Below are 13,019 nucleotides of genomic sequence, written 5' to 3'. Positions count from 1 at the left end.
CCTTCTCTCTGAACCCCTTTGGTTAGATTTGTTGCTTCTCATCGTCTGTTCCCTCGCCTCTCCTGCGCATTATTCAGATGTCGCCTGTCCTGGGCCTGCCCCGGCCTGCCTATATGGAACTGCAACCCCAAGCCCACTGCCATTTCTAGCCTCCTCTGTTTTACATCGTAGCATTCCTCACCACCTCACATTCCCTGTTTTTTTTAAAAAATTAATTAATTAATTTATTTTTTACAGAGACAGAGAGTCAGAGAGAGGGATAGACAGGGACAGACAGGAACGGAGAGAGATGAGAAGCATCAATCATCAGTTTTTTGTTGTGACACCTTAATTGTTCATTGATTGCTTTCTCATATGTGCCTTGACCGTGGGCCTTCAGCAGACCGAGTAACCCCTTGTTTGACCCAGTGACCTTGGGTCCAAGCTGGTAGGCTTTTGCTCAAACTAGATGAGCCCGCGCTCAAGCTGGCGACCTCGGGGTCTCGAACCTGGGTCTTCTGCATCCCAGTTCGATGCTCTATCCACTGTGCCACCGCCTGGTCAGGCGCCATTCCCTGTTTTACTTGATGATGGTCTGTTTCTTCCCACTGGCATGTGAGAATGGTGAGCGCAGGGTACGCTTTCCTGTTGCTTGCTGTGGTGTCTCTCTGGTGCCTCATGTGGGGCGTGGCAGGTAGCTTATCCTCTGTCAGTGTTTACTGAGTGAGTGAATGAAACTTACACATGGCCCAGAGTACCGGGACCCTGTCGTCCCCCCTCTGGTTTTCATCCCATTCTTGTTGCCTTGCCTTGTTTGGAAGTGGGGCCAGTGGGCCGCTGTTCCACTGCTCTGATCTTTTGCTGTCGAGTTCCTCTTTAATTCTGGCCCTGGGCTTCTTCTGTGAGTCGGCCACTGTGGACGACTGGGTGGGTGGGAATCCATCCTGATGGCCGAGCACAGGCGCCCTCGTGGTGGGAATGTGGTAGGCTTCCTTTGACAGGAATGGATGGGATGCTGGGTGTGGGAGTTGAGATGTCTGACCAGGATGGGCCTCAGGACCAGGCTGCGTATTTAGAGGACAGAAATGCCAAATTATCCACAGTGCTCAGTCTCAGTACTTCGTTGTTAGTCCATTATGTGATATTAGTTCCATTTGAGACGGGCTAGCCCGTTGTAGAAGTTTTTTTCTTTGGATGATGGCTTTGTGTGTGGATTAGGCTCCAGGTGGGGGTGGGGTTTTTGGGAGGAGGCAGACGACCTAGCTTGTTTGGAGTGAATGACACCCTTTGGGGAAAAAGTGTGGAAAGAGTGGGGTGTTTGATCCCAAGGGACATGAAACCCACTGTCTAGGGGAAGACAGGCTGTCTGGAATGGCTTGACAGATGACCCAGAGGGACCTGACCCCACATGCAGAAAGAGGACCTCAGCGTGGTTTATTAAGGAGCGCGCACACTGGGCTTTCTTACCAGTTGGTCCTTGCTTGAGCTTTCCATGCTGCTCTGCTACGCCCTCTGCTGTCCGGGACTGGACGTCTCCGGCATCTCTGCTTTCCTTTTGAGAGTACTTGGTGTTCACAGCACAGAACTGAACTCCAGAAGGAATCCTTCTTTCCAGAAAGTAGTTGGCAAGAGTGTTATCACGTATGATGGTTCAGAATTTCAGGGAGGATTATTTTAGAAAGGGGAGATTCACCGCCGTGTGTCTCGTGTGTGGGAGCGAAAGGGAAGATTTGGATGATGCCCTCAAGCACCTTGGCCTTGGCTTGTGGGTCTGTGTCCCCATGTGGCTTAGAGAGGAAATGAGGCACCTGGGGCAGAGAGTCAGAGGGAATACAGGGACGGGCTGGAGCCCGGGGAGAGGGCAAAGGTGAGAGTGCCATGCTTTCCCCACCTGGTGGGTTCTGCACGCCTTTCCATTTCAGTGCTTTTAGACCGAACCTCATTCCTATTGGTGAGCAATGGCTAATAAACATGCTGCAGGCTCTCTTTGCACATCAGTCTTTGCAAACTTGTGCCGCCAGTGTTTGTGCAGGATACATTTCCGACGTGGGGATGGTGCAGTAAAAACTACGTGTGCTGAAATTTGTAGTGCGTACTCCTCAACTTGCCCTTCCAAAAGGCATCTTCTTTTCTTTTTTTTAGTGAGGAGAGAGAGAAAGAGAGAGAAGGGGGAGGAGCAGGAAGCATCAACTCCCATATGTGCCTTGAATCGGACAAGCCCGGGGTTTTGAACTGGCGACCTCGGCGTTCCAGGGTGACACTTTATCCACTGCACCACCACAGGTCAGGCCCCAAAAGGCATCTTTAATGTCCTGATTCTTTTTGTCCGGGCATCACGTTGGCAGTTAGTCAAGTCCTGTTTTATGTCTTTCAATAAAGCTTCGGTTTTCTTTATGTAGGTCTTGCTTATTATTATTATTTTTTGTGTGGAATTTCTTCCCAGATTTCCATAGTCTTCATTAAAAAAAAAAAAGAAAAAGAAAAAAAGACGTCTTCTAACTATGCCCAGTGTGCAGAAAAGCCCTCCTATTTTCTTTTTTTCTTTTTCTTTTTTTTTTTTACAGAGACAAGGAGTGAGTCAGAGAGAGGGATAGACAGGGACAGACAAACAGGAACGGAGAGAGATGAGAAGCATCAATCATTAGTTTTCCATTGCACGTTGCAACACCTCAGTTGTTCACTGATTGCTTTCTCATATGTGCCTTGACCGCGGGCCTTCAGCAGACCGAGTAACCCCTTGCTCGAGCCAGTGACCTTAGGTTCAAGCTGGTGGGCTTTTGCTCAAACCAGATGAGCCCGCGCTCAAGCTCGTGACCTTGGGGTCTCGAACCTGGGTCCTCGGCATCTCAGTCCGATGCTCCATCCACTGCGCCACCGCCTGGTCAGGCCCTCCTATTTTCTGTATTTATTCCTACGAGTTTTTCTGTCTTGGATTTGCTCGAAGGCATGTTGTCTTTTAACTTTGAATGATGGTAAGTATTCTTTCATGCACCTTTCCTGACACAGGACTTTGTTTGGTCTTAGGTAGTTTGCCTTCGGAGGACAGCAAGACACTGTGTCTTTGATGGCTTCCTTGGTGGCTTATGATGACTCGGACTCAGAGGCTGACCGCGAGCCCACGGGAAGTTTTAATGCTGCTACCCAGTTAAAAGACACTTGTGATATGGTCAAACTTCGTGGCCAGGACATCGTATCAGGAGCCCCGGACATGATGGAAGGGGGCACGCTGCCCGCACAGCATGGTTCCCATGAAGACCCAGCTGGCCAGCGTCTCCCACGGGCTCGATTCTGGAGAAGTGACCCAGGATCTTGCCCCAGCCAGAGGCTCCAGTGGCCCGGGACAGAGCCCAAAGTCACCTTGCCTACAAGCCAGCCTCCTCGTCCTTCCCTGTGGACGAGCCACGCCCCCACTGGCCACGTGCCCCTGGCAGCTGCGCGCTTTAAGCAGATGCAACTCTCCTGGGGAACTTATGACCTGCCGGAGCCATCTTTTTGTGCCCAAACCAAACCTAAAACCCCAGGTAAAAATGGCAGCTCTCTGCAGAAGAAGAAGCATGAGGAGGACTGTGTTGTGCCCTATACCCCGAAAAGGCTGCGACAGTTGCAAGCATTCCGTGCAGACACAAGCAGGAGGAAGGACGCAGGGGCCAAGCGCCCCCCGGCAGTGCGCGCCCCAGCCCCTCTCTGTGTGGCCCCCACAGTGTCCGAGTTTATTCAGCCCTATTTGGACACTCAGTATAAAGAAACCGAGATCTCCAAGAGGGTGCTCTTTTACCTGAGGGGGCACCGGGGGCCCGTTACCAGCATCCAGTGGTGTCCAGTGTCCTCGAAGAGCCACCTGTTCCTCTCGGCTTCTATGGATAAAACCTTTAAGGTAAGATTTGGGTGAAACTGCTTCTCAGGTCCTAAACTGCCGCAGGACTAAACTGCCGGATGTTGTAGACTTCGAAACAGCGATGTAGGGGCTGTAGGCTGAGCATTGCTTTTTGGGAATTCCCGTAATTCCCTCTGTTGCATTCAGGAGAGGGTTCTCAGTGGCTGGGCCACCCTGGATCCTTGATCCGTTTAGCCCTATGCCTCACGGGGCTGCCTTGCCCAGGCCACCAGAGGATACGAGTCCTTATCCCTCATGGGGCCACCGAAGATGTCCAGACACACTGGAGTCCAGGGAGGAGGAGGTCGCCAAGCGAAAGCAGCACGAGGGAGGAGAAGGGAGCCCAGGGCCGGGCCGCAGGAACGCGCGGACACCTGTGGCGCCCACAGAGTGCTGAGTGATGCCAGCTCTGTGGCCAGCGCTGTGCTGGCTGTGGGGGGTGCCAAGTTAGGCAGACCAGGGCGTGCACAGTGTGGTTGGGGCCACGGGGAAGTGGACAAGCACTCACAACCTTGGGCTCAGGGCTGTGAGGACGGGGCCCTTCAGCTGGACCCCAAGCCGGACACACAAGTGCTGCGGGAACCCAGTGGGAGGGATGGCACCCCAGCCTGGGAGGGCTTGGTGAAGGCTTCCAGGAGGAGGGGAAGGTGCCCTCGGTGAAGGGAGGTGGGGAGGACAGAAGAGCACTCTCGGCTCTCAGCATGGAGGCCCGAGAGGGACCCAAGGCTGGGGAGTAGGCAGGGCCAGACTAGGGAGGACTGGGGGTCCTGTTGGGAGACTTCCAATTTACACAGAGACTTGTTGTTTGTTATTTATGTATTTTAACTTATACTGAAGTAACGCCGACTTGCTGCTAGCAAGCCCCAGTGGCACAGGCTGTGTAACAGGTGTGTCGCACCTGTGTGTGACCTGTGTTCAACCCCTCTGAGCTGTACTCTGTGTCCCCTACCCCCCACCCTCCTTGGCCCCTAGCAAAGCACCGATATGTAGCAGGGGCCAAACAAATGCAAGCTGAACTCAAAGCTTCCTGGAAAGAAAGGGGCTTTGGAGTTGGAGCAGCGTGGCTTTGAATCCAGCTTTGCTGGGAGGTGGCTGGTCAGCCGGCTTGAGCTGCCCCCTCTGAGTCTGGTGTCTCATCTGTAAAGGGCAGAGTCACACCTGGGTCTGTGATTATGGGGAAAAAATGCTTGCAAGGCCCCTGGCACAGAGCGAGGTACCCCCTACGTGCTCAAAAATGTCCCTTCCTCCCTCTTGTCCTCAGAGACTTGGAACCCATCTACCCAGGACATTTGACCTTTGTCCCTAGGGAGGCGTTTTCTAAAGTGAAGAAAGGAAGCCCACCCACAGTGAGATCTCTGACGGGCACCAAATCGCTGGGTGTCATTTTTAAGTGACCAGTCAGAGCGCCGAACCGACTTGTCTGTGTTCTTTCCTGGCAAGGCTAACAGAGTTCTGTGGGGCCGCTGCCTCAATCTGCAGCCCAGGGGCTTCCAGGCCGGTCTTTGGTGCTCGGCTGCGAGGCTGGGGGCTCTGGGGCAGTCTGCTCAGAGGCTTCTGGCATGCTGGTGTGCACTGTCGCATGCTTGCATCGATCCCATGGTCTTGGGGCTTCTCAGCTCTTTTTCCTGGGAGTCTGTGCCCACAGAGGGGGCCATGCCATGTAGTGTATGGCAGGCCCCAGATAGGATCTGGAGTTTGATTGATCTGGGTTCGGGGTTTGGCTCCAAGCTCTGTGACCTTGAGCAAGGCACTTAACCTCTCTGATCCCATTTCTACCTCAATAGAGGAAGCTTGTGAGTTGTATGGCTGGGATTCTCAGTTGGGACAAATGCCCAGGTGCTGTGTGCCTGAAGGACCCCCAGTCTAATGCTGGGCACATGGTGGAGAGGGAGGGGGCAGTATGGCGGATGTTGATAGCAGGAAGGGGGCTTGTGGGTGGGCACATGGTGGAGAGGGAGGGGGCAGTATGGCGGATGTTGATAGCAGGAAGGGGGCTTGTGGGGAGGTGGAAGGACAGGCTGGGTTGCAACGGTCAAAGGCTGGGTGAGGGGATGCAGGGTGGCAGATGTGTCCTGCAGGGTGCCCACTACCCACTCGTTCATTGAATTGCATCTCTTTTTTTTGTTTGTTTGGGTTTTTTTGTATTTTTCTGAAGCTGGAAACGGGGACAGTCAGACTCCCGCATGCACCCAACTGGGATCCACCCGGCATGCCCACCAGGGGGCGACGCTCTGCCCACCAAGGGGTGATGCTCTGCCCACCAGGGGGCGACGCTCTGCCCACCAAGGGGCGACGCTCTGCCCACCAGGGGGCGATGCTCTGCCCCTCCGGGGCGTCGCTCTGTCGCGACCAGAGCCACTCCAGTGCCTGGGGCAGAGGCCAAGGAGCCATCTCCAGTGCCCAGGCCATCTTTGCTCCAATGGAGCCTTGGCTGCAGGAGGGGAAGAGAGAGACAGAGAGGAAGGAGAGGGGGAGGGTGGAGAAGCAGATGGGCGCTTCTCCTGTGTGCCCTGGCCAGGAATCGAACCCAGGACCTCTACACGCCAGGCCGACGCTCTACCACTGAGCCAACTGGCCAGGGCCAAATTGCATCTCTTGATGGTGAGGGGCGAGCCTGGAGCCCAGCAGGGAGTGGACTGCACCTTGCCTCAGTGAGATGCTCTGTGGGCCCTGTGTGGATCACTTAGACCCGGGATGTTTACATTTCCTGAGCAGAGGCATCCCCATGAGAGTTTTCAAACAGGGAGTGTCCAAGTGGAGCCACTCATTTGGGGCGTTGTGTCTGTTCAGATAGGTATCTGGTGTTTGCCGAGTAGGCTAGTGTGCCCCTGGGGGGCCTGGGAGCAGCCAACTAGCTGTGACACCTCGTGTCCAGGAGAGGGCGCACCGGTCCAGCTTGGGAAGGCTGCTCAGGCAGAGGGACTGTCCCTCTGCTGGGGGTGATTCACGCGACCCAAGTGCAGGGCCCTTTGCTGTGGGGCTGTCCTGGATGAGTGGGCTGGACACCGTTGCTGTGCCCGCCCCTCCCGAGGAGAGGGTGCGTGCTGCTCGACCTGGCAGCCTCCAGGGAGCCCTCTCCACCGCACTGCCCGTTCCTCGTCATGAGGCTGCAGGGGTGGCATTGGAGGTGGCCTGAGGGGCAGAGCGTGGCCGCTGTCCTGGCTGCTGGGGTCAGCGTTTCCAGAGCCTCTTTTTACTGTGGTATCTTGAAAGTCGGAGCTGTTATAAGCCACGGATACAAACTGTTAGCCAGGGTTCTCTGTGCTTTCAGTTCTTGGATTTTCAGTGGCTGAGTTAGTTGGCCAATTGATTTTGAGCAACATCTCAGTGTGGAGAACTGTGGCAGGGGCTGGAGGAACCTGGATCTGGACAGACAGGGCTAGAGGGGGCTGGGCTAGGGGCCAGCGAGGGAGGTCCTGGTGGGGCCTGTGGATGGACACGCTGGTTCCCCAGGTCGTGTGGAACCTGGCGGGCAGCGTGGTGTCAGAGAGTAGGCGCTGTGGTCCATCTGGGGTACCTTGTGATCTGGTACATGATGGGAGCACAGGAGGTGTGTGGACAGAGTCTGGGGTGGGGACAGGGTCATGGTCTCAGGCAGGGGTCCCAGCTTGCAGCGGCCCCATCATGGGTGAAGAGCAGGCATCCCCAACTCTGTGGCCCTTATCTTCTGGGGAGAGTCCATCGGAGTGCCTTTTCGCCCCTCACGGGATCAGGAAGGAGGGACGAGTTTGGGGGCTGGGGTCCCAGTACTTTAGTTTGAGTCCCCGCTCTGCCACTGATTGGCTGTGTGATCTCTGGCAAGTTACTTAACTCCTCTGAACCTCAACCAGTCTGTGTAAAGTGGAGCTCATGACACACTGCATTCCTGGGTTTTTGTGAGAACTAAGTGGTGGTGGATATGAATGACCTAGTGTGGTGTCTGACGCATCGTAGGCACCTCCTGTGTGCTCCTGTCCTTGCTTTCTCCAGGGATGCTCTCTTCCTTAGCACGCAGCGGGCTCCCGTTCTACCTGCGTGGCCATGGGACCCTGTCTGCTGCACCTTGTAGATTGTAAGCTGCTTAAGCGTGGGGCCTGCATCAAACCTATTTTATATTCTATGTAGCACCTGGCACAAAGTTTTGTACATATTAAGTGATAACTAAAGATTAAGGGTTTTTTTTTGGCTTTTATTTCCGGCCAAAGGATTGTGTTAAGTGCATAATCCTATTTGCCACTAGGGGGCACAGTAAGACTTCATATAAGTGGCTCCCTGACAGCTTCTAGAATCTGGAAGAATCCTTGATTCAAGGTAACAGTTACTGAAATGCGTTTTTTTTTTTTTTTTTTTTTTTGTTTCTCTGATCAGGAGAAAAACAACACAATCCATCTGATTAATCCAAAGAACGTGGAGTGCCAGTTCCTCCTCCTTAAAAATGTAGCTTTGGAATTCATAAATTTCAATTGGGCGCATTACAGTGGAAAGATACTTATTTTAATATGTTCTAAATGTTCTGTGAGCTGTAAAATATGCTTATATTAGTTTTGAAAAATTTACAGCTAGAGAAATTAAGCAAAATAAAACACTGACTCATAGCCCCGCACCGATGCGCGGTTTGTTTGCTCAGCGCTCCCGCCCCCCGCCCCTCCCCCACTGTGGCGCGCATCTGTTTCCCATAGCTGTGATCAGCAGCTCCGAGACCCTTTTGTGTAGTCTCCTCATTTCTCCGCGTCCTCGTTTGGCTCAACACGCTCCCATACCCACTGCACAGAAAGGTCGCATGCAGACCCCGAGGCCCTTTTTGGAAGGAAGAAGTAAGACGTGCCCCTCCCCCCCTTGAACCAAACACAGGCCCTCGCAGAGCCCCCTGTGCAGAGCCCCCGCCAGGCATCCGCAGCAACGTCCCGGAAGGCACAGGGCCCGTTTCTGGCTTCCAGAGTCCAACTGCCCATGTGTGAGAACCCGGAGTTCTACAACACAGAGGGATTATAAATAAAATGTATGAATTAGGTGTTGTTTTATCTGTTTGACAAAATAATTTGCTCAGGGAATTTTTTAAAAATAACAAGCTGCCTTAAAATACTTTAAAAATAAACTTTTTGATCATGAATGTAATAGATGCTTATTGTAAAAAACTGGGAATGCAGAAAATAGGAAGCATTAAGGATAAAACAAGTCGCTGCTAGTCCCAGCCCTGAGTGGGACCTCATGGATGCTGGGAGCCTCCCCTGGTCTGGACCGTGTTCCTGTATGTTTGGAAACTTACAAAAGAATTTTTTTTCATGGATCTCTGAGAGAGAGAAAGAAGAGAAGAGTGGGGAGAGAGAGAGAGAGAGAAACATTGATTTGTTCCACTTATTTATGCATTCGTTGGTTGATTCTATTATGTGCCCTGACCCGGGATCAAACCTGCCACCGTGGCACAGGAGAAGACACTTAAACCAGCTGAGCTCCCTGGCCTGGCCCCTGCCTGTGCGTTTACAGAATTGGGCTCGCACTGCATGTATGTGCAGTTTGGATTCCACCCCTTCCCCTCACCCGCCTTCCTCAATTTTTGTACTGTTTGTAAGGGGCATTTTTCTACCTTAATAAAAACTTTCCCCAACATATTTTTATGACTGTTTCAAGTTCCAAACTTGCCTATTTCCATCATGTCCTGTTTTCATTTTTTAGAACTCAGTCCCGCAGTGAACACAGCTATATGTAAACACTGTCTCTTTCTGCCGCCTCCATGCCTTTGAGATGGGCTCTAGCTACGTAAAGCAAAAGCCTTTGAGTGTGGCGGTGAGTGGAACCTGTGTCCTGTCAGACTCCTGGTTCCCGTCTGCTGCTTGAGGGCTGTGTGACTTCCAGAAAATCACTTAGCCTCTCTGATCCCATCGTTTTCTCGTTGGTAAAATGGGGTAAAGTGGGTACCTGTTGGGGTTGTTGCTGTGGAGAAGAAATGAGGTGATGTTTCCGACTCCCCTGCACCTGTGTCAATCAATTAAAAACCAGAGAAAAGACAAGTTAGGATCCTCCAGGGAATGTAACTCTTTTTTTGTGAGTGTGAATCATTTTGTCGTCTGTCTGTAGAGACTTAATTGTCAAGAGTTCAATGTTAGTGTTCCTTAGATAGATCCTTTAAAAAAATTTTTAAGGATTTTGGGGTTGCCCGTACCAAGCCATATACCTGCTGCACACTTGAAAGGTACAGTTTGGAGGGCAGGGTCCCCGAGTCCAATCTGATCACGTGTAAATGTTGGCCAGCTCGCACAGCACTTTGCATCCGAGCCCTGGCGCTGCTGGGAGGGGCGATTTACTCCTGAAGAAATCCAAGAGGGGAGCCAGGGGAAGGGACAACGTGCTCTCCTTCCTCTGGCCAGGGTGGCCCCAGGGGCAGCTGGGTCTGGGCCTCCTTCCTCTGTGCGTCCAGAAGAAAGGACTTTTGTTCTGCAGGCCGAACACCCAAATTGGGGTCTCACTGTGGTGCTCATCAGCACGGTGACCCCTGGGTGACAGTAAGGCCAGATCCGAGGCTGGAGAGCGCCAGCTGTTTCGGACGGGCTACCACCTGCCGGGCACAGCTCCGGCCACTCCATCCCATCTTCACGACAGGCCTCCGAGGCAAGGGCTGGTCTCGTTTTCACTCTACGCGTGTGAAAGTTGAGGCACAGAGAAGTGAAGGGGTTTGTCCAGTCACACAGCTGGTAAGGAGCCGAGACAAGACCGGAAGCTGGCTGTCAGACGACACAGTCTGTGCAGAGAGCTGAAGGACACATTTTGCTGTTCTGCCTCTGAGGATAAGGGGTGGCAGAGCATGTCCCCTCATCCAGGCGGGGCTCACGTGCTGTCCAGCTTTGAACCCTTGTGGCTCTGTCCAGCGGCAAAAGGGAAAAGGACGGTTTCCATGGTGGCTTGGATCGGCATTTTTATGTATTAGAGGGTCCTGTTGATGTGTCATTGTTAGCATGTTTTATATTCTAGGAGGGCATCTTAGATATGCTTTGTAGAAAGTAATATCTCTCACAAAGACAAGACATTTATGGGTTCAAGTGCCAGAGCGAGGGTTCATTTCAGTTTTGAAAGAATTACTCTTGATGGATTTTACAGAATGAGATGGAGGGATGATTTGATGTGTGGCGTGGTGAGCTGGGGAGCATTATGCAGATGATGGGCAATTTACTTCCAGCACAAGGCAAATCTATTGGAAATGAGTGACACACAGCCAGGGGGGAGGGCAGGGCCGTGGTGGTGGCGTTTGGTAATTGGGGAGTGAGCCATTAACCGTGCATCCAGGGTAATTAGGTGAAGGCAGGGTGGAAAGGGGGGGGGGGGCGTGTGTGTGCATGCGTGCTTGTGTGTGCAGAGAGCACCTGGTTCCCTCTCTGTTGGCCGGGGCCCGGGGGCACACGGTGAGGTCAGGGGGCCGGGGGCTGTGAGGCCTTGTAGAGGAAGTGTTCCGATGCTTCCCTGTCTGGGCAGTGTGTTTGCCTCTCCCCCATCAGTAACCATTCGAGGTCCTCTGAATTGTCCCAGGGTGGGGAGTGAGGCCTCTGGCTGCCAGGCAGGACAGGGGGGGACTGCTGAGCCTGTGGGAGGAGCCTGAGCTCCTGAGGGGAACCTCCTCTTCGTGGGAAGCGGAGTTTTCTGACACTCCTCTCCCCCGTGTGAAAGCTGTGAAGTTCTCGAGGCCAGTGCTTCCCGTTCACTGCCAGCAGGGCCTTGCAAGCTTGTGCCTTCCAGAAAAAGCCTTGGGCGGGAGGAGGAGGAAGGGAAGGAAAGTGTGGCAGAATCCAAGCTGTGTTTTCTGCTCCATGAAAATTTCGTTTGGACCTGAACTGTGGTGGCGCAGTGAATAGAGAGCACTGACCTGGGATGCCGAGGTCGCCGGTTCAAAACCCTGGCCTTGTTTGGTCACGGCACATAGGAGAGGCAATGAGGTGACGCTTCCCACTCCCCCTTCTCTATCTCTCCTCGCTCTAAAATCAATCAATAAAATCTTTAATAAAACAAAACACTTCTTTCGATTCCACAGTCCCTGTGCCCAGGGCAGGGCTGTGTGCTCGCCAGCTGCTGACCAGAGGAAACAGCCCGCGGGAAGGGGCAGACTTTGTCCTCGGGGAGCCAGCCCCATCCAGCCTCGTCCCTTGTCATTAAGGGAAGAATAGAGCAATTTGGGAAAACGCTTTTAATGTAATTGAAAAATGCAGATTGCAAAATTGGCACGTGAGGCACTGAGACAGTCTATTAAATTATTTCTTGCTGCTTTTAAAGCTTGGACACAGAGGGCTCTTAAAGGCACCCATCTAGTGATGGCTTTGTCCTTCTCTTTAAAAAATAAGTTGTTTTAGATTTAACTTCGTTTTTATCATGAAAGCGGTAACATGTTGGGAAAAATGCAAAGAAAAAAAAAATTAAAAATGTAGCCACACACTCTCCATTCAAATGTAACAACCAGAAACCTTTCCAGGAAACACAGCCTCCCAGCCTTTTCCCGTGTCTGTGTCCACCGACCGGTTTTAACCGGACCACAGGTGCTGTTTCGTAACCAGCATTTCAGAATTACAGAATGTTCACCCCTCCGCCCCCACAAATTAATCATTTCTGCCCCTTAAAAGAAGGGGTAGATAAGTCACTCCAACTTCTCACTCATTTCTCCTAGCTTCTGCTGTTCCTAGCCAGGCGTCTGTCCCAGGTGGGACCCTAAGGGACACCACGTATGGGGCAGCGGAGCAAGGTACAGGGACGAGAGCAGGCAGCTGCAGCCAGGGGTGGAAGTGAATGAGACCGGTGGGGTCAGCCCAGGGTCTCTGAAAGCCAGCTTTGGGTCGCCTTTCTCCGGCAAACTCCCTGCCGTTTTGTTACTTGACAAAAGAAAAGAGAGCACGCTTGGGCACCCTGTCAGGAAGTCCTGTGACCCGGCTGACCCGCGGGACGGTCTTAGAAACCTGGCACCCGAGTGGCCCGTGGCTCTGCTTTGCCAGGGCTCCTGGCCTGCCTTCCTTTACCAGGATGGAGGCTTGGGCCCCCCACCGAACGGGGGCCACAGGGAGAGGGGGGCTGTTTCCGGTCGGAAGCTTTGACTCTGGGACTCGGGCCAAAGCTCTTGGTTGGGCTGGGTGTCCCCAGATTAATCTTCTCTTTTTTTTTTTCTTATCTTTTCTCTCTAGTTTTCTATCTCTTTGCCTTTCTGTTTTATTTATTT

At 52.8% G+C, this 13,019-nt stretch overlaps 1 protein-coding gene across 4 annotated transcripts in view; it reads left to right on the top strand.

The window, feature by feature from the left end:
* Window positions 1-13,019, top strand: part of WDR25 (WD repeat domain 25) — a 150,453-nt gene that overhangs the window by 788 nt on the left and 136,646 nt on the right. Inside the window, exons 2-3 of one of the 4 annotated variants that reach the window (XM_066276359.1) lie at window positions 2,122-2,262; window positions 3,008-3,853. In XM_066276359.1, the coding sequence (XP_066132456.1) occupies window positions 3,044-3,853 (810 nt within the window). In that variant the 5' untranslated portion in view covers window positions 2,122-2,262; window positions 3,008-3,043. Of the gene's footprint in view, window positions 1-2,121; window positions 2,263-3,003; window positions 3,854-13,019 lie in introns of all 4 variants that reach the window. The other 3 variants (XM_066276357.1, XM_066276358.1, XM_066276360.1) reach the window with 3 other exon arrangements.

Source organism: Saccopteryx bilineata, chromosome 4, assembly GCF_036850765.1.
Source record: "Saccopteryx bilineata isolate mSacBil1 chromosome 4, mSacBil1_pri_phased_curated, whole genome shotgun sequence".
Lineage (NCBI taxonomy): Eukaryota > Metazoa > Chordata > Mammalia > Chiroptera > Emballonuridae > Saccopteryx > Saccopteryx bilineata.
This window is presented reverse-complemented; position numbering and strand designations above follow the sequence as displayed.